This window comes from Gnatocerus cornutus, chromosome 9 (genome assembly GCF_029298725.1).
Source record: "Gnatocerus cornutus isolate USDA-ARS CGAHR chromosome 9, icGnaCorn1.1, whole genome shotgun sequence".
Classification (NCBI taxonomy): domain Eukaryota; kingdom Metazoa; phylum Arthropoda; class Insecta; order Coleoptera; family Tenebrionidae; genus Gnatocerus; species Gnatocerus cornutus.
Genome location: NC_142241.1, coordinates 11922498 through 11944629, shown reverse-complemented (window position 1 = coordinate 11944629; position 22132 = coordinate 11922498). Strand labels below are relative to the sequence as shown.

Sequence of the window (22132 nt, the reverse complement as noted above, 5' to 3'; positions counted from 1 at the left end):
GATTTATTCAAATTACTGCGAATTCTTGTCCAAAATTGATTTTGGGATAAGGAATTGACAAAAACGACTAATCAGCACATGATAATAAGACGCTAAATGAAATTAAAATTCAAAAAACTTGATTCGCTTTGTTGGCAAAACTGCGCAAATGTGACGTTGACAGTTGACATTTATACTTAACCTCACAATTCCTGTCACAACAAACTAAACGAAAACTTCGTTTATACCGTTTAACATGAATGCGCCACCGACTTTTGAGTCATTTTTGCTCTACGATGGAGAAAAGAAGTAAGTTTTCCATTTCCATTGAATTTGTGTCACAATTTTCGTTTTAGAATCATTAGAGAGCAAGACACAAAAGTGCCGAATGCTGCAATTTTTACAATAAATAAAGAAGACCACACTCTTGGAAACATGATCAGAAAGTGAGAGAATTTACAATTTCCTAACAGAATTTACAATTTTATATTCTAGTCAACTACTTAAGGACCCAAATGTGCTGTTTGCCGGCTATAAAGTGCCCCATCCATTGGAACATAAATTTGTGCTTAGAATCCAAACGACTTCAGATTATTCTCCACAGGAGGCTTTAATGAACTCCATTACAGATTTAATTTCAGAGTTGTCACTGTTTGAGGAACGTTTTAAGGTTTGTAAGTTCTTATTTTATGTTGGTGGTAAAGTGGAGGGTTTTAGGAGGCGATCAAAGAAAAGAAGGAAGGGCTTGATTAATCCACACTCACCTCTAACGCAAGTAGTTACGTAAGATTTATGAATAAAGTATTTTATCTATGTGGTTCTTATTTTTTTATCCTCAAGTTGATGTTTTTTGGTTTGCAGGCTTATTAATTTCAACACGTTTTTATTATTTCTTTTTTTGCTTGCTTCAAACGGAAATGGAACAGAACCGTCAAATAACAGAAAATATTTTATTACAATATTCACAAATTCGTTATGCATTCTCTTATTTACAAACACCTCATTTGTTACTACTCCTTTAAATAAATAGTACCTAGTTATTTTTACAAGATATTTATTATTTTGCTATAATTTACTATAAATAACAGAAGAATCCTCCCAAATCGCCAAATTAAACGGTGCTTAGTACCTGAAAAAAACGCAATTAGAAAAAATTTCGAAAATCTCAGCCTCACCTTCACGGTTTGCAGCAAAGTTTAGTGATATTCGCTATCATCATTAAGTCCTATGTCTGAATTTTGTTGAGGACACTCTTCTGTTTCATGTAAATCAAACTCTTCACAGATGTCACAGTACATTCTCGGAGGGACTTGACGTGTTGCCGGTCCAAGACTAGATTTGTTTATGAAGAATCGAAATCAGAAAGCGAAAAAGAATGAGCACAGAAAAGAAAATCGAGACAATACCTTCTCATGTCGTCAGCCATGGCAGGGCTGTAGCCTGCTTCCAGGATATCTATCCTCGCTTGTTGCTCTTCGTTCTTCTTCTGAATATCCACAATAATAGAATTGAGGAACCGAATTTGATTCTCCGCGAGTTCCTTGTCATGGATGAGCTGCCGGCAGTTATTACATTGATATTGGATCTGTGATTGTAATAATTTTTGAGCCAAAATGGCATCCATGCAGTGTTTGAGTGATTCTTGTGTACCTCTATATACTTCATGCAGGTTTCTCATGAACGCCACAGCATTCATAGGACGGAAAGGGGGGAAGTTAACAGGAGCCATAGGCATTTTAGGGGTAAAGGGTTTCATAACATGCATTATTGGTATTGGAACTGCAGGTCGAGTTAACGGTGCACGCATTTTTGGAGACAACAAATTTTGCATTCTTACTTTTAGTCGTTGATTGTCTTGTCTGGAAATACACAACTGCGCTACCAGAGATTTGATTTGTCTTTTGAATTTCTCAGATCTTTGATTACGGTACGAATTTAATTGGCAAGGTGATGGAGGAGGTCCAACTCGCGCTCTACACAATCGTTGTGATAAAAGCAATTGCAAGAGATTTTGTTTAAACTGATTCACCTCTAACGCATTGTAACCCGGGAAAGGTGAAGCCGCAATTTCATTCTCTAATTGACCGCAACCGTAATGTGGAATATCAGGCAAGCGACATTGTCTTGTAACAACATCTGCAAAAGAATTAGTGTCTTTTTGTACCACACAGTTTCTTTGGGCGAAAAGCGACTGTAAAAGACTTTGTTTGAATAATTGCACTTCTTGTACATTATAACCGTGGAGATTTAACGCGGCTACTTCTCCCTGAACATCGCAACCGACCCTCACTTGAGGTAAATGACAACTTACAGGTACGCTAGGTGGTACTGAAAGTTGTTCCTGTCTTTGATCCACATGTTTGTTATCACACTTGTAAATAACTATCGGTACTTGTTTTACTACAACTTGACGGGGTTGTGGTATTTTGATAATTTTTGGAGGGCAAGGCAAAAGTACATTTTTATTAACGTAAACTGGTACGTTTACAGGGACTGGTACTTTCACGGGGACTTTTATGGGGGCGACACAATTCCGTTGGTTAAACAAGGCTTTTAATAAGGCTTCCTTGAATGATTGACCATCAGAAGAGTCGTAATTCGCCAGATCTATCGATTCGACTTGGTTCTGTAAGTTGGAACAGTCGCCTATATTTATAGAGGGCAATCGACAAATCTGTGGTTTTTCATAAGGAGCCGGTACTCTAACAGGTACTTGTTTAACAATCACTTTCGGTGGCGACGGTATATAAACTGGTACTTTCTGCACAATGACTTGGGGTTTTTCATTGTTACCGACAACCTGAGGAACGGGTCTAATAATCACTTTAGGAGGTTGGGCAACCGGTACCGGTACTCTCTGGATGACTATCTTCGGCGGTTGTGGAATAGGTACATTCCGAATTATTTCTCTTGGTACTTCTTTTACAATAATCTTTGGTTTACAAACTGCACACTCCCGTTGTTGCATGAGTGCCGTGTGAAGACTCGATTTAAATGTTGCTATCTCCGATGTATCATAATTATTCAAAACTAACTGCTCCAATTGATTGCTTAAATCCGCACAACTGTTGATATTAATACTGGGTAAGTGGCAGGGTCCGTTGATGTACTGAGGAACCTTCACTGGTACCTTAATTCGAATCGGTACTTCTTTGACAATTACACGAGGTGGTGATGGTACTGGCACCGGACGATCCTTATAAACAATCACTGGTTTCGACGTTCCTTTGTCAACAACTATAGGTACCTGTTTGACGATTATTTTGGGTGGTTGTGGTACGGGGACGGGTACTTGTTTCACTATAACTTTTGGTGGTTGTTGTTGAACGCAATTTCGTTGCGATAACAGTGACTGTAAGAGTGCTTGTTTAAATTGATTTGTTTCCATTGGATTATGACCCTGTATATTTAAGGTGGAAATTTGGTTTTCCAAATTGCCACATTCAAATGGTTGAATGCTAGGCAGGCTACATGTGGCACATTTCCTTTGTCCTAAAAGGATATTCGTAAGAGATTGTTTGAAAAGTACAACTTCTTGCGAGTCACATCCTTGGAAATTTAATGCTGCAATGTCACCTTCCACATTAAAGCAATCATCTATTTTCACCACAGGCAAATGACATGTTGGATTTCCTCCCTGAAGTGGGTTTTCTAAGTTCCGTGATGGTAAGTGTACTGGTACTTTAACTTCCACTCGTTGGGGCACGTACACTGGTACTTGTTTGATGATGACACGGGGTGGAGACGGTACTGGTACCGGACGATCCTTATAAACAATTACTGGTTTTGGTGCATTTTGGTTCATCATCACAGGGACCTGCTTCACGATTATTTTGGGTGGTTGTGGAACAGGAACCGGAATTTGTTTCACTATTACTTTTGGTGGTTGTGGTACGGGTACTTTAACTTCCTTCACAATGATTCTAGGAGTTTGCGGAACAGGCACTCTCACAGGGACTGTAATTCGAACCGGTACTTGCTTGACAATTATACGATCCTTATAAACAATCTTTGGACTTGGCGCGGGCATTGGTACCGGTACTGGTACTTTCACTACCACTGGAACTTTAACAGGTACTTTGACTTGAATGGGAACTTGTTTAATAATTATGCGAGGTGGAGATTGTACTGGCACCGGTCGATCCCTATAAACAATTACTGGTTTTGGCATTTGCCTGTCTACAGTAACAGGTACTTGTTTCACAATGACTTTTGCTGGTTGCGGCACCGGAACGGGGACTTGTTTCACTATAATTTTTGCTGGTTGTGGAACAGGTACCGGCACAGGTACTCGTACAGGTACTTTAACTTCCTTGATGATAATTTTAGGTGGTTGCGGCACGAATACTTTTACAGGAACCGAAATTCGAATCGGTACTTCCTTGGTAACTATTCGAGGAGGTGACGGTACTGGCACGGGACGATCTTTGTAAATAATTATTGGTTTCGAGGGTGGCGATTGTACTGGCACTGGTACTTTAATTTCCACTCTTTGTGGTACTTTGACTGGAACTGTAATTCGAATCGGGACTTGCTTGACAATTATGCGGTCTTTATAAATAATCTGTGGTTTTGGTGCTGGCAAATAAACCGGTACTGGTACTTTAACTTCCACGGGAACTTTTATAGGGACTTTGACATGAATGGGAACTTGCTTAACAATTATGCGAGGTGGAGACGGTACTTGCACCACTCGATCCTTATAAACAATGACTGGTTTTGCCATTTTCTTGTCTACCATAACAGGTACTTGTTTCACAATGACTTTTGCTGGTTGTGGCACCGGAACGGGGACTTGCTTCACTATAACTTTTGCTGGTTGTGGAACTGGTACTGGCACAGGTACTCGTACGGGTACTTTAACTTCCTTGATTACAATTTTAGCTGGTTGCGGCACGAATACTTTCACAGGAACCGAAATGCGAATCGGTACTTGCTTGATAACTATTCGAGGTGGTGACGGTACTGGCACGGGCCGATCCTTGTAAACAATTATTGGTTTCGGGGCTGGTAATTGAACTGGCACTGGTACTTTAACTTCTACTGGTTGTGGTACCTTGACCGGAACTGGAATTCGAATGGGTACTTGTTTGACGATTATACGAGGTGGTGAGGGTACAGGTACCGGCCGATCTTTATAAACAATTACTGGTTTTGGCACTTTCTTGTCTATCACAACAGGTATCTGTTTTACAATAACTTTAGGTGGCTGTGGAACTGGAACGGGTATTTGTTTTACTATTACTTTCGGTGGTTTTGCTAAAACGCAATTTCTTTGAGATGAAAGTAACTGGAAGAGAGTTGCTTTAAATTGATTTACTTCCAAGGAACTATGACCGGGTATTGCTAAAGCGGAAATTTGGTTCTCCAAGTTGTCACATCCAAACGGTTGAATGTTAGGTAAACTACACGTCGTACATTTCCTTTGTCCTAAAAGTGATTCAGTAAGAGATTGTTTGAACAAGAGTACTTCTTGCTGGTCAAATCCTTGAATACTCAATGCAGCAACACCACTTCCGATATCTATGCAACCAGCTATATTCACTTGAGGTAAATGACATTTTCCCGGTACTTCTACAGGAACTTTTTTTATTATAACTCGCGGTGGTAATTGTATTGGCACCGGTACTTTAACTTCGACAGGTTGCGGCACCTTCACAGGTACTCTTATCCTTATCGGTACTTGTTTCACAAGTATACGAGGTGGAGATGGTACTGGCACCGGCCGATCTTTATAAACAATAACTGGCTTCGACATCTTCTTGTCTATCATTACAGGTACTTGTTTCACAATAACTTTGGGAGGTTGTTGAACTGGAACGGGTATTTGTTTCACTATAACTTTTGGTGGTTGCGGAACCGGTACCGGCACTGGTACTTTCACTTCCACAGGAACTCTAATTCGAATTGGTACTTGTTTGATAATTATACGAGGTGGTGACGGTACTGGCCGATCCTTATAAACAATTACTGGTTTTGGTGGTGACGTTTGTCCAGACACTGGTACTTTAACTTGGACTGGGACTTCGATTCGAACCGGTACTTGCTTAACGATTATACGAGGAGGTGACGGTACTGGCACCGGTCGATCCCTATAAATAATGACTGGTTTTGTACCTTTGTTGTCTACCATAACAGGAACTTGTTTTACAATGACTTTGGGAGGTTGCGGCACCGGAACCGGTACTTGTTTCTCTATAACCTTTGGTGGTTGTGATACAACACAATTCCTTTGTGATAAAAGCAACTGTAGAAGTGATTGTTTGAACTGATTTATCTCGAACGAATTTTCACTCTGTATGCTTAAAGCGGAAATTTGATTCTCCAAATTGTCGCACCCAAAGGGTTGAATATTGGGCAAACGACAAGCAGGACAACTTGTTTGAGGCATTGATGGAGGATTTACAACAGTGCGTTGTGGTAACTGTCCAGGCACCGGCACTCTAACACAATTTCTTTGAGACAACAATAAGTCTAAAAGAGTCCGTTTAAATTGATCTAATTCTGATAGATTATGACCTGGTGCATCTAAAGTGGAAATTTGATTCTCCAAGTTGTCGCATCCAAACGAATGAATATTAGGCAAACGACAGATTGCGCATTGCTGTTGTTTCACAAGTGAGTCCGCAAGAGATTTCTTGAACACCTTTGCCTCTTCCTTGTCGTACCCTTGGAAATTCATAGCAGCAATAGCACTTCCAACACTTGCGCCCTCAGCTATGTTCACTCGAGGCAAATGACATTTTGTGGGTACTTGCACTGGAACTTGTTTCACTATGATGCGTGGTGGTAATTGAACTGGCACTGGTACTTTCACTTCCACAGGGACTTTAATTCGAATTGGTACTTGTTTAACAATTATACGAGGTGGAGATGGTACTGGCACAGGTCGATCCTTGTAAATTGTTACCGGCTTCGGCGTTTCCTTGTTTACCATAATAGGTACCTGTTTCACAATGACTTTGGGTGGTTGTGGAACGTAAACCGGTACTTGTTTCACTATAATTTTTGGAGGTTGTGGCACAAGTACTCGTACCGGCACTTTGACAGGAACTGTGATTCGAATAGGTACTTGCTTGACAATTATACGAGGTGGTGAAGGCACTGGCACCGGTCGATCTTTATAAACAATTACTGGTTTTGGTGGCGGCGATTGTACTGGTACTTTAACTTCCACTGGCACCTTCACAGGTACTTGCTTGATAATAATACGAGGTGGAGACGGTACTGGAACCGGCCGATCCCTATAAACAATTACTGGCTTTGGTGTGGCTTTGCCTACCATTACAGGTACCTGTTTTATAATGATTTTGGGTGGTTGTGGGACCGAAACCGGCACTTGTTTTACTACAACTTTCGGTGGTTTTGCCAAAACACAATTTCTTTGCGACAAAAGAGACTGTAGAAGTGTTTGTTTAAAACTATCTATCACAACTCGGTCACAGCCCGATATCTCTAAAGCGGAAATTTGGTTCTCCAAGTTGTCGCATCCAAACGGATGAATGTTAGGCAAATGACAGGTTACGCATTGCTGTTGTTTAACAAATGAGTCCGCAAGAGATTTCTTGAACTCCTTTGCCTCTTCCTTGTCGTACCCTTGGAAATTCATTGCAGCAATAGCACTTCCAACACTTGCGCCCTCAGCTATGTTCACTCGAGGCAAATGACATTTTGTGGGTACTTGTACTGGAACTTGTTTCACTATGATGCGTGGTGGTAACTGAACTGGCACTGGTACTTTCACTTCCACGGGAACTTTAATTCGAATCGGTACTTGCTTAACAATTATACGAGGTGGAGATGGTACTGCCACAGGCCGATCCTTGTAAATTGTTACCGGCTTCGGCGTTTCCTTGTTTACCATAATAGGTACCTGTTTCACAATGACTTTGGGTGGTTGTGGAACGAGAACAGGTACTTGTTTCACTATAACTTTTGGAGGTTGTGGCACAAGTACTCGTACCGGCACTTTGACAGGAACTGTGATTCGAACAGGTACTTGCTTGACAATTATACGAGGTGGTGAGGGCACTGGCACCGGTCGATCTTTATAAACAATTACAGGTTTTGGTGGTGGCGATTGTACTGGTACTTTAACTTCCACTGGCACCTTCACAGGTACTTGCTTGATAATAATACGAGGTGGAGACGGTACTGGAACCGGCCGATCCCTATAAACAATCACTGGTTTTGTTGTGGCTTTGCCTACCATTACGGGTACCTGTTTTACAATAATTTTTGGTGGTTGTGGGACCGGAACCGGCACTTGTTTTACAATAACTTTCGGTGGTTTTGCCAAAACACAATTCCTTTGGGATAAAAGTGACTGCAGAAGTGTTCGTTTAAAATTATCTATCACAACTCGGTCACAGCCCGATATCTCAAAAGCGGAAATTTGGTTCTCCAAGTTGTCGCATCCAAACGGATGAATGTTAGGCAAATGACAGGTTACGCATTGCTGTTGTTTAACAAATGAGTCCGCAAGAGATTTCTTGAACACCTTTGCCTCTTCCTTGTCGTACCCTTGGAAATTCATTGCAGCAATAGCACTTCCAACACTTGCGCCCTCAGCTATGTTCACTCGAGGCAAATGACATTTTGTGGGTACTTGTACTGGAACTTGTTTCACTATGATGCGTGGTGGTAACTGAACAGGCACTGGTACTTTCACTTCCACAGGAACTTTAATTCGAATCGGTACTTGTTTAATAATTATCCGAGGTGGAGATGGTACTGGCACAGGTCGGTCCTTATAAATTGTTACCGGCTTCGGTGTTTCCTTGTTTACCATAATAGGTACCTGTTTTACAATTACTTTGGGAGGTTGTTGAACGTAAACCGGTACTTGTTTCACTATAACTTTTGGTGGTTGTGGCACAAGTACTCGTACAGGCACTTTCACAGGAACTGTGATTCGAATAGGTACTTGCTTGACAATTATACGAGGTGGTGAGGGCACTGGCACCGGTCGATCTTTATAAACAATTACTGGTTTTGGTGGTGGCGATGGTACTGGCACTGGTACTTTAACTTCCACCGGCACCTTCACAGGTACTTGCTTGACAATAATACGAGGTGGTGACGGTACAGGAACCGGTCGATCTCTATAAACAATCACTTGCTTCGGTGGTTGTGGGACCGGAACCGGTACCTGTTTCTCTACGACTTTCGGTGGATTTGCCAGAACACAATTCCTTTGGGATAAAAGTGACTGTAAAAGTGTTTGTTTAAACTTATCTATAACAACTCGGTCACAGCCCGATATCTCTAAAGCGGAAATTTGGTTTTCCAAGTTGTCGCATCCAAACGGATGAATGTTAGGCAAATGACAAGTTACACGTTGCCGTTGTTTAACAAATGAGTCCGCAAGAGATTTCTTGAACTCCTTTGCCTCTTCCTTGTCGTACCCTTGGAAATTCATAGCAGCAATAGCACTTCCAACACTTGCGCCCTCAGCTATGTTCACTCGAGGCAAATGACATTTTGTGGGTATTTGTACTGGAACTTGTTTAACAATGATGCGAGGTGGTAACTGAACTGGTACTGGAACTTTCACTTCCACAGGGACTTTAATTCGAATCGGTACTTGTTTAACAATTATACGAGGTGGAGATGGTACTGGCACAGGTCGATCCTTGTAAATTGTTACCGGCTTCGGCGTTTCCTTGTTTACCATAATAGGTACCTGTTTCACAATGACTTTGGGTGGTTGTGGAACGTAAACCGGTACTTGTTTCACTATAACTTTTGGAGGTTGTGGCACAAGTACCCGTACAGGCACTTTCACAGGAACTGTGATTCGAATAGGTACTTGCTTGACAATTATACGAGGTGGTGAAGGCACTGGCACCGGTCGATCTTTATAAACAATTACTGGTTTTGGTGGTGGCGATTGTACTGGTACTTTAACTTCCACTGGCACCTTTACAGGTACTTGCTTGACAATGACACGAGGTGGAGACGGTACTGGAACCGGCCGATCCCTATAAACAATCACTGGTTTTGTTGTGCCTTTGCCTACCATTACAGGTACCTGTTTTACAATGATTTTGGGTGGTTGTGGGACCGGAACCGGCACTTGTTTTACTATAACTTTCGGTGGTTTTGCCAGAACACAATTCCTTTGGGATAAAAGTGACTGTAGAAGTGTTCGTTTAAAATTATCTATAACAACTCGGTCACAGCCCGATATCTCTAAAGCGGAAATTTGGTTTTCCAAGTTGTCGCATCCAAACGGATGAATGTTAGGCAAATGACAGGTAACGCATTGCCGTTGTTTCACAAGTGAGTCCGCAAGAGATTTCTTGAACACCTTTGCCTCTTCCTTATCGTACCCTTGGAAATTCATTGCAGCAATAGCACTTCCAACACTTGCGCCCTCAGCTATGTTCACTCGAGGCAAATGACATTTTGTGGGTACTTGTACTGGAACTTGTTTCACTATGATGCGTGGTGGTAACTGAACAGGCACTGGTACTTTCACTTCCACAGGAACTTTAATTCGAATCGGTACTTGTTTAATAATTATCCGAGGTGGAGATGGTACTGGCACAGGTCGGTCCTTATAAATTGTTACCGGCTTCGGTGTTTCCTTGTTTACCATAATAGGTACCTGTTTTACAATTACTTTGGGAGGTTGTGGAACGGGAACCGGTACTTGTTTCACTATAATTTTTGGTGGTTGTGGCACAAGTATCCGTACAGGCACTTTCACAGGAACTGTGATTCGAACCGGTACTTGTTTGACAATTATACGAGGTGGTGAAGGCACTGGCACCGGCCGATCTTTATAAACAATTACTGGTTTTGGTGGCGGCGATGGTACTGGCACTGGTACTTTAACTTCCACCGGTACCTTCACAGGTACTTGCTTGATAATAATACGAGGTGGTGACGGTACAGGAACCGGTCGATCCTTATAAACAATCACTTGTTTAGGTGGTTGTGGGACCGGAACCGGTACTTGTTTCTCTACGACTTTCGGTGGTTTTGCCAGAACACAATTCCTTTGGGATAAAAGTGACTGTAGAAGTGTTCGTTTAAAATTATCTATAACAACTCGGTCACAGCCCGATATCTCTAAAGCGGAAATTTGGTTTTCCAAGTTGTCGCATCCAAACGGATGAATGTCAGGCAAATGACAGGTAACGCATTGCCGTTGTTTCACAAGTGAGTCCGCAAGAGATTTCTTGAACACCTTTGCCTCTTCCTTATCGTACCCTTGGAAATTCATAGCAGCAATAGCACTTCCAACACTTGCGCCCTCAGCAATGTTCACTCGAGGCAAATGACATTTTGTGGGTACTTGTACTGGAACTTGTTTCACGATGATGCGTGGTGGTAATTGAACTGGCACTGGTACTTTCACTTCCACAGGGACTTTAATTCGAATTGGTACTTGTTTAACAATTATACGAGGTGGAGATGGTACTGGCACAGGTCGATCTTTATAAATTATTACCGGCTTCGGTGTTTCCTTGTTTACCACAATAGGTACCTGTTTCACAATTACTTTTTGTGGTTGTGGAACGGGAACAGGTACTTGTTTCACTATAACTTTTGGAGGTTGTGGCACAAGTACCCGTACAGGCACTTTCACAGGAACTGTGATTCGAACAGGTACTTGCTTGACAATTATACGAGGTGGTGAAGGCACTGGCACCGGTCGATCCTTATAAACAATTACTGGTTTTGGTGGTGGCGATGGTACTGGCACCGGTACTTTCACTTGGACTGGGATTCGAATCGGTACTTGTTTGACGATTATACGAGGTGGTGACGGTACTGGCACCGGTCGATCCCGATAAACAATGACTGGTTTTGAACCTTTCTTGTCCACCATAACAGGTACCTGTTTTACAATAACTTTAGGTGGCTGCGGAACTGGAACGGGTACTTGTTTTACTATAACTTTTGGTGGTTTTGCTAAAACACAATTTCTTTGTGATGAAAGTAACTGAAGAAGTGTTCCTTTAAACTGATTTACTTCGGAGGGATTATGACCGGGTATAGCTAAAGCGGAAATTTGGTTCTCCAAATTGTTGCATCCAAACGGTTGAATATTAGGTAGACTGCAAGACGTACATCTCCTTTGTGCTAAAAGTGACTCAGTAATCGATTGTTTGAATAAGAGTACTTCTTGCTGGTCAAATCCTTGAATACTTAATGCAGCAACACCATTTCCGATATTAGTGCAATCAGCTATGTTCACTCGAGGCAAATGACATTTTCCCGGTACTTCTACAGGAACTTTTTTTATTATAACCCGTGGTGGTAATTGTATTGGCACCGGTACTTTAACTTCGACAGGTTGTGGCACCTTCACAGGTACTCTTATTCTTATTGGTACTTGCTTCACAATTATACGCGGTGGTGACGGTACTGGCACTGGCCGATCTTTATAAATAATAACTGGCTTTGACGTCTTCTTGTCTATCATAACAGGTATTTGTTTCACAATAACTTTGGGAGGTTGTTGAACTGGAACGGGTACTTGTCTCACTATTACTTTCGGTGGCTGCGGAACCGGTACCGGCACTGGTACTTTTACTTCCACAGGGACTCTAATTCGAATTGGTACTTGTTTAATAATTATACGAGGTGGGGACGGTACTGGCCGATCCTTATAAACAATCACTGGTTTAGGTGGTTGTGAGACCGGAACCGGTACTTGTTTCTCTACGACGTTCGGTGGTTTTGCCACAACACAATTTCTTTGCGACAAAAGCGACTGTAGAAGTGTTCGTTTAAAATTATCTATAACAACTCGGTCACAGCCCGATATCTCTAAAGTGGAAATTTGGTTCTCCAAGTTGTCGCATCCAAACGGATGAATGTTAGGCAAATGGCAGGTTACGCATTGCCGTTGTTTAACAAGTGAGTCCGCAAGAGATTTCTTGAACACCTTTGCCTCTTCCTTGTCGTACCCTTGGAAATTCATAGCAGCAATAGCACTTCCAACACTTGCGCCCTCAGCTATGTTCACTCGAGGCAAATGACATTTTGTGGGTATTTGTACTGGAACTTGTTTCACAATGATGCGTGGTGGTAACTGAACTGGCACTGGTACTTTCACTTCCACAGGAACTTTAATTCGAATCGGTACTTGTTTAACAATTATACGAGGTGGAGATAGTACTGGCACAGGTCGATCCTTGTAAATTGTTACCGGCTTCGGCGTTTCCTGGTTTACCATAATAGGTACCTGTCTCACAATGACTTTGGGTGGTTGTGGAACGTAAACCGGTACTTGTTTCACTATAACTTTTGGAGGTTGTGGCACAAGTACCCGTACAGGCACTTTCACAGGAACTGTGATTCGAATAGGTACTTGCTTGACAATTATACGAGGTGGTGAGGGCACTGGCACCGGCCGATCTTTATAAACAATTACTGGTTTCGGTGGCGGCGATTGTACTGGCACCGGTACCTTAACTTCGACTGGAATTCGAATCGGTACTTGTTTGACGATTATACGAGGTGGTGACGGTACTGGTACCGGACGATCTCTATAAACAATGACTGGTTTTGGAACTTTCTTGTCTATCATAACAGGAACTTGTTTCACAATTACTTTGGGTGGCTGTGGAACTGGAACGGGTACTTGTTTTACTATAACTTTTGGTGGTTTTGCTAAAACGCAATTTCTTTGAGATGAAAGTAACTGGAAGAGTGTTGCTTTAAACTGATTTACTTCCAAGGGATTATGACCGGGTATAGCTAAAGCGGAAATTTGGTTCTCCAAATTGTTGCATCCAAACGGTTGAATATTAGGTAGACTGCAAGTCGTACATCTCCTTTGTGCTAAAAGTGACTCAGTAATCGATTGTTTGAATAAGAGTACTTCTTGCTGGTCAAATCCTTGAATACTCAATGCAGCAACACCATTTCCGATATCAGTGCAATCAGCTATATTCACTCGAGGCAAATGACATTGTCCCGGTACTTCTACAGGAACTTTTTTTATTATAATTCGCGGTGGTAATTGTATTGGCACCGGTACTTTAACTTCGACAGGTTGTGGCACCTTCACAGGTACTCGTATTCTTATTGGTACTTGTTTCACAATTATACGAGGTGGAGATGGTACTGGCACCGGTCGATCTTTATAAACAATAACTGGCTTCGACATCTTCTTATCTATCATTACAGGTACTTGTTTCACAATAACTTTGGGAGGTTGTTGAACTGGAACGGGTATTTGTTTCACTATAACTTTTGGTGGTTGCGGAACCGGTACCGGCACTGGTACTTTCACTTCCACAGGGACTCTAATTCGAATTGGTACTTGTTTGACAATTATACGAGGTGGCGACTGTACTAGCCGATCCCTATAAACAATTACAGGTTTTGGTGGTGACGTTTGTCCAGACACTGGTACTTTAACTTGGACTGGGACTTCGATTCGAACCGGTACTTGCTTGACGATTATACGAGGTGGTGACGGTACTGGCACCGGTCGATCCCTATAAATAATAACAGGTTTTGTACCTTTGTTGCCTATCATAACAGGAACTTGTTTCACAATGATTTTGGGAGGTTGCGGCACCGGAACGGGGACTTGTTTCACTATAACTCTAGGTGGCTGCGAAACAGGTACCGACGCAGGTACTTTAATTTCCTTGATAATAACTTTAGGTGGTTGAGGAACAAATACTTTTACGGGTACTTTTACCTCTTTGATAACTTCTTTGATCTCTGGATAAGGGACTTTCACGTAGACTTTTTGAATACCTGCTTGGGCTAATCCCTGTGAGTTTTGAGCTGCATTTTCTTTGATCATAGATCCCGAGTTGCAAGGTTGTTTCGGAATGCACTGTTGTTGTAAAAGAAGAAGACGTAAAAGCTGTTGTTTAAACGACTCAACAGCTGGAAGATCAAAACCGGGGAAGTCTAAAAGTCTGATGTGTCTTTCAATTTCCAAACAACTGGATACTCTAATATCAGGTAAGCGACATTCTCCTTTGGGCACCGCACAGTTCCGTTGTTGCAATAGTAGTGATATCAAGTTCTGTTTGAAGTTTTGAACATCCCAGTGGTTGTGACCAGTGATTTTCAAGCGGCCAATTTGTTGTTCTAACGACTCACATCCTTGTACACTCACTTCCGGTAAATGGCACTGAACACACTCTCTTTGTTGCATAATACTCGCGTACAAATTTTGTTTAAACGTGTTTACTTCCGCTGTATCATAATCATTCAAAGAAAGCGCATCAAGCTGTTGTCCTAAACCGAAACAACTATTTATATTAATGTTCGGTAACCGGCATTTTCCTGGTACTTTAGTGTACTTAGGAACTTGAACGGGTACTTTTATTTGTACCGGTAGTGGTACTCGCACGGGAACCTTAACTGGGACAGGAACTTCTTTTACAATAATTCGCGGTGGTGACGGTACTGGCACTGGCCGATCTTTATAAACGACGGATGGAGGCGCGCTCTTAGTCACCACAACAGGTATACGTTTAACAATAATTTTAGGTTGAGGAATATAAATGGGTACTTGTTTTATTATAATTTTAGGTGGTTGTGGGACTGGTACCGGCACTGGTACCTTAACAGGCACTTTAACTTCCTTCACGATAACTTTTGGTACCTCAACAATTTGTTTGTGTATCACAGGTACTTTAACCGGAACTCTTACTTGAACCGGAACTCGTACCGGGACCTGTACGTGTAAAATGCGAGGTGGCGACGGAATGTAAATTGGTTTTTCTTTAATAATCACCTTTGGTTGTTTTTCGGACGCAACAGGAACAGGTACGTTAACTTTCACAATTTTAGGTGGCTGAAGTACCGGAACGGGAACTTCTTTCGTGATGACACGAGGTGGTGGACAAACAGATCTCGAACACTGTTTCTGATTTTGTAAAATTTTCCAGAGAGATTCTTTAAAGGACGTTACATCGACAGAACTGCAAGTACTCGAAACAGGCAATGCCTCTATGATGTTTGATGTCACGCAACCATTGATTAAACTGAGATTTGGTAGAACGCATGGGCACACGGGCGTTTCGCATTTCTGTGGAATGTAAACGGGTACTTTCTTCTCCACGTTAACAGGAACTGGTACTGTTTTTGTTATAATTCGTGGTCTACAATCTCTCTGACTGTTGATTAAGGATAAGATTCCTTGCTTGAATTGGCTCGCTTCAGCTTCACCGTAACTGGTCAAATCAACGTAATTTATAGCATTCAGTGGAGACTCGCAACTGAAGACATTAATATTCGGTAATCGACATGGTTTTACCACAGGAACTGGAACTGGTACCGAAACCTTCACTGTGACTGGTACACGCACCGGCACGGGTACTTGTTGTGTTATCGGTTTACACTCCTTAATCTGAGGAACGGGTACTTCTTTAACTATAATTTTAGGTGGTTGGAGTACCGGTACTGGTACTTGTTTCACCACTATTTTTGGGGGTTGAGGCACAGGAACCTCTTTAACGACTATTTTCGGAGGTTGCACCACTGGTATCCTTACAGGAACTTGTCGAACTCGTTCAACGATTTTCGGGACGTAAACTGGTTTTTCAACAATTTTAACCTGCTGGGAACAACATTTCTGTTGTGATCCGAACAAATCAAACAAACTTCTTCTGAAAAGATCTGATTCCCAAGCGGGGAAACTGTTGAGATTAATTCTGTTAATGATTTGGTCAGGCGAAAGACAATCTTGTATCATCGGAAGTTTAGGCAGATTTGTACAAACTGGAGTCCTCACAACATCACTTTTCGCCCGGCAATTAAGAAGACTTGTAAAAACACTCAGAAGGGATTGTTTATACACCGCCACGTTCGATGGTGCAAAGTTTGGTACCGCCAAACGCGCAACGTAGTCTTGAGGTGATAGACACTCAAACGGTACGTCCAAAATTGGTAAAGATGGTGGCGGTTGTACCGGAATTGGGGGCAAATTCGGACACGTCTTGTGTTCCAAACTATTCAAGATGACCGTTTGTTTGTTGATATTATCTTGCAGTCTATGAATCTCAGGCTGACTTACCGAAAGCGAGCAACTTTCAACGTAATCCAACAGTCTTCGAAGCGATCGTTTAAACGGAGTGCTAACCGAAGGATGACGTTGCCACTCCTGTATAATCATAGATGGAGATACACATTGTTGTGGAATTACAAACTCTGGCATCTCTGGTATTTGGTGCATGACATTTCGAACAGAGCACTGCTCTGTCCCACACTGTCGCACGTAGTTCATGAGATTGAAGAGCGATTGTTTGAAGATATCCGCAGAAACTGCACCAACTGAGAAGTCCAAGTTGGATAAAATCAGATTTGGTTCAACGCACTGTTGTGGTACTCGTATAACGGGGAAACGTGGTAAAACGGGCGTTGATGGCATCTGACTGGGATAATACATCTTCTGTTGGCGACACCGTTGCTCTAACGTGGAGATAACCTTGCTTTGTTGATTGATAAGAGTATGCATTTGTTTCATTTCCAAATTATCAGCACAACTTTGGGTGAACTTCAAAAGTTGCAACAGTGAGTCTTTGAAAGAATCAATACCACCTGATTGCCCTTGAGGAAGGGCCCAATTTTTCATGATAACAAATGGAGAGACGCATTTTTGCGGGATTACAAACGAAGGTAGTTGTATTCCCGGGAACAAGGGCGAAACTCGACAATTTTCAATCTTTTGTTGCAAACTTGTTATGATGCTCATTTTCTGGTTGATTTGAGTCTGCAGGTTCTGAATTTGTACACTAGCGCTCTGAGACGCACAATTTTGCGTGTATTGTAAAAGATTGAAAAGTGACTGTTTAAACCCATCTGAAGAAACAGGAGGACCACTGCCCAAATTTTCTACCACAAGAGCCGGCGCCACGCACTCGCGTGGTACTATAATCTGTCGCATCTGCGTACATTCATGATTGGAGATACTCGAAGCCATACAATTTCGCTGTTGGCCGATTAGCGATACCAAACTACGTTTAAAGTTAAAAACGTCCTCAGGCCGGTAGCCGACTAACGGAAGTGCTTCCACCGAATTTTCCACAGAATTACACGAAAATATGGATGATAAATCCGGCAAATGACACATTGACGGAGCCGGAATCCTCACCGGAACTTTCTGAATGACAATTTGGGGAACTCTGATTGTTTCAACTCTTGGAAGGGGGCAACTTTGAGTATTCGAAGGAACTAGGACTTGTTTAATAATAGGTTTCACTTGTACGACGGGAACTGCAATGCGCACAATTTGTGGAGGACTTGGTACAAATATCCGTTTTACAGGTTGAGGAGTTGGGCGATCAGTATTTCCCATCATTTGAACTAACAAATTACTGATTTGCTTCTTCAACTGTAAAACATATTCTTCTTTTACATTAATGATGCTGGTGAGTTTCTTGTTCTCGACCAACATGTGTGCGCATTGGTTAATATCAACATTTGCCGCAAAGCTGCCAGCATAAGCTTGACACTGCGCTGGTACATTCCGCAATGCATGCAAAAGATTCGCGATTTGAACCCGCTGCTGAGTTATAATTTGAACTTTCTTCGACAATTCTAATATTGATTTATGAACGTACTGTTGGAGTTGGAAATTATCTATTTGCAATGTATTTCGCAGCATTTCGTATTTCCGGACAATCTGCGACCAATGCTTGATAACAGAATTGATGGCAATTCGACTATTAGTAGTCGCCGCGCTTTGCAACTGTGCTAATAAGTAGCTGTTCTGCACCCGCAACGATTCAAACTTCTGTTTTAGTTCCAAAAAGGAATTTTTGACTACCGTCAACTGTACCTGGAGTTGTGTAGGGAAAGTGTTTGTTTGAACGTGTGTTGTGTCATGTGTGGTGTTGCGTGAGCTTACTGATTCATCCTTTGCAATGTGTGTAACCCCCTTGCAGTCTTGAGCCTAAATAGAAAAATTACTTTAAAACCTACGATAATTTTTCTCAATATTTGTAACTGTGCTCAGGAACTAAAAAACTACACTACTCGATTCCCCCAAAAGCACATTAATTTGTGACGAGACAAACAAAAACTCACCAACAACAGTTCTTCTTGCAAATGCAGCAGTTCGCTCTTTTGTGCTTCAAACAGGTAAGTCTGTTCCGCGAGTTGGTGTCTAAGATCTTCCATTTCTGATTGAAGAACGACAACTGTTTTTTCGTGTTCTGAATATTTTTCTACTTTCAGTCGTTCCATAAGTTGGAACACGTGAGCACAGTTCTGTTTATCGCCCTTATTCGCTAGTTCCTGTTGCAATTGTTGCAAGCACTGCATCTTCTGCTGCTCCGTTATCTTCAACTTATTCACGACCAACATCGCGCTGTTGTATTCAACCTGCAAGTTTCTAGCCACTCCTTCGCTCAAACGCAGTTGAGAAGTCAAAGCAGCTACTTGTTCTACCAAACTTTGGTGTTGGCTCTTCAGCGATTCGTATTCTGCTGTTGATTTTCCTTGAGAACCCTGAAGAATAAGCAGCTGTTCTTGCAACTGGGTGATGATCTTCTGGGATTGTTCCAGTTTGCTCGACAGTTCTGAAATTTGTAGATTTTTACCTTCAATATCAACGCTGGTGTTGACACAGTCACGTCGTATTAAAGTCATTTCTGTGACTAACTTCTCTATGTGGACCCTCTTTTCGTTAATTTCGAACTCCAAACGATGAATCTGATCAAGATGTTGCTGTTGTTGTTCTGAAACTTTCATTTGAGCCTCCGCTGCCGCGTGGCTAAGCGCAGCATTGGCGGTGACTAATTGTTCAGCCTGTGCAGAAATTTGTTGTTTCAACTCCGTTATTTCAGCCTGGAGGGTGTTTATCGTTTCTTGTAGACCATGAACATTTCCGTTCATTATTTCAGTGACCTCTTTGATTCGTTGTTCGTAATAGCTCTGTTTTTCTATCATCTGGACGCTATGAGTGCTAATAGCACCTTCTTTAGCCTGAAGAGCTTGTTCGAGTTGACTGATCTTCACTTGAGACTCATCTCGAATTTTGGTTAGTTCACTAACTACACTATCACATTGCTGGCGCAGCATATCTTCAGACTTCGCACTCGTCTGTATTTTTATTTCTAACTCGTGTCTGACTCTCTTGAACTCGGAAATCGTTGTGTCGTATTGTACCTGAATGGCCTGTCGCTGTTGTTCAGCTGCAAGAAGTTTTTGCTCAAACTCTTGTCGCACCGACACCAAAAGCTCTTCTCTTTGATGAATTTCTCTCCTCAACCCTTCCAATTGCTCGGACTGATCACAACGTTTCAACAAAGTTTGGATTTCAATCTGAAGACGTTCGTTTAAGGTGTGTGACTCGAAATAGCGACTCTGCGACATTTCAAACTGTTTCATTAGAGCAGTGTTCTTCATAGTCAGTTCGTTGAATTGAGCAGTCATGGAAGACGACCACTCTTTGTGTTCAGATTGGTGCTTTTCGTACTGCTCCAACTCCAAACGTAACTTTTCTATGATTCCATTCTTGGTACACAAATCGTCTTCTAGTTTATTGATGACAATCTTATGTTGCATGAGCTCCTCGTTTCTTTGTTGGAGTTCTGCAGACATGCCCATTAACTGCGACTGTTGTGATTGAATCTCGCGTATATGTCTCTCGTGGTTTTCCCTATGACTATCATCATAACTGACTTTAGCACTGTTCAACTTCTCACTCAATTCATCAATTTCCGCGCTGCGCTTAACAATTGTGTTGTGTTTCTCTTCAAGTTCTTGCTCCTTCTGGCGGATCTTAACATGGGACGCTTCCTTCAGTTCTTCAATTTCAGCGATCTTCTTCTTCAATTGTTCCTCCGCCTCGGCGAGTTTCTTTGATAGACCCTCTTCAGACTCAAGCGAGTTGGATTTGAAGCGATTCAGCTGCTCGGTCTTTTCGTTCATTTCCTTCGCCGTTTTCTCGAGTTCCGTGCGCAAGGATTTAATTTCGTTGTCTTTTGCCGCAAGTTTTTCGTGCGCTACTTCAAGATCATGTGATCTACTACTAAGCTTCATCTTTAGTTTTTCAATGAGTTTATCTTTCTCCTCGCAGTTGTCATCAGATTTTTTCTTAGACTCTTTAATTTTGCGCTTGACGAGCTCATGTTCCGACTTGGTCTGGGAGATCTCTTCGGTTAACATATCAATCGTCTTTGCTTTTTCGGAATTTTCAATAGCAACACCCTCAAGTTGTTTCCTCAGTGACTCGACGAGACTTGAAGTTACAGTCTTTTCTTCTTCCGTGACATCTCTTTTCTGTCTGATATCAGACAACTCACTCTTGAGACTGTCCACTTCATCGCGGGCTTTTATCAAGTGTTCTTCCGCTTCAAAGAGTTTGTTGGAGGTTGACTCTAAAGCTTCTGCTTTGTGACGCTCTTCCGCCAGAGCTTTTTCCAACTCCTCGATTTTCTTGGCATGGTTTTCATTGTGCGCCTAAAAAAACATCAAAATTGGTACAACTAAAGTAAAGAAATGGTAGCTGATACATGCAACAAAAACTTCAATACCACTTGCATGCTTCAACTTACTTTTTGTGAAATAATATTTGCCTATAAACATTTAAAAAGTGGTAAATAGATAAAATAAATGTATTTTTACCTCAACGTCTCTCTTAGCGATTTCCGCTTCCTCAAACTTGAAATCGAGATCTTCATTCCGCCGTCTCTCGTCTTCCAATTGACTCAGAACTTTGGCTTGATCAAGTTTCAGTTCTGCTAGAACTTCGCCGCTTTCCCGTACTTTTGCCTCACATTCTGCACGGTACTGTAAGAGTGAAAATTCTTTAAAATAAAAACCGAAAAATGACAATACACCGGTGTTGATTGAGCAATTAATTGTTTCACTATTGTCTTAGACAGATGAATAGAAATAAGATCTCAAAGGAATCTTTTACGGCGGGCGGCAAAGTGGAATATCATTGTCGCGCAATGATAACACAAAGACAATTTCAAATTCGGTAATTTTAGACGATTTAAATAGATAGACAGAGTGATTAATTAATCAGTTAATTGTATTTTTTAAGTAGTCTAATATGTGTAATGTGCTAACTCAGATTATTATACCTAGTTATCTTAGTCATTTTTTCTATTGTCTATGCATTTTTTTCAAAATTATTTTAACTAACTATCGTTAAAGTTTGTTGAGTTTGAAAAACAGCCCATTAAGGTCTTTTCAAAAACACAAAAAA

At 41.6% G+C, this 22132-nt stretch overlaps 2 protein-coding genes across 3 annotated transcripts; one reads left to right on the top strand and one right to left on the bottom strand.

The window, feature by feature from the left end:
* The first annotated feature begins 129 nt into the window (after nt 1-129).
* On the top strand, nt 130-1028 carry Polr2J (DNA-directed RNA polymerase II subunit RPB11). Of its 2 annotated transcripts, XM_088045934.1 has the most exons (5): nt 130-288; nt 336-425; nt 475-649; nt 697-762; nt 841-1028. In XM_088045934.1, exons 1-4 carry the CDS (start codon nt 236-238, stop codon nt 730-732), a joined length of 354 nt encoding a protein of 117 aa, XP_087902060.1. In that variant the 5' UTR covers nt 130-235; the 3' UTR covers nt 733-762; nt 841-1028. The 2 variants fall into 2 exon arrangements, with proteins under 2 accessions (XP_087902060.1, XP_087902059.1); XM_088045933.1 differs by lacking the exon at nt 841-1028 and having other exon boundaries at nt 697-792.
* LOC148168870 (uncharacterized) lies at nt 916-21863 on the bottom strand. The gene is made up of 9 exons (XM_088046259.1): nt 21839-21863; nt 21544-21794; nt 21474-21494; nt 21432-21443; nt 19000-21378; nt 18920-18931; nt 1386-18865; nt 1155-1311; nt 916-1108 (listed from the first exon to the last, which is right to left on the bottom strand). Exons 1-8 carry the CDS (start codon nt 21861-21863, stop codon nt 1176-1178), a joined length of 20316 nt encoding a protein of 6771 aa, XP_087902385.1. The 3' UTR covers nt 916-1108; nt 1155-1175.
* Between the last annotated feature and the right edge of the window lie 269 nt (nt 21864-22132).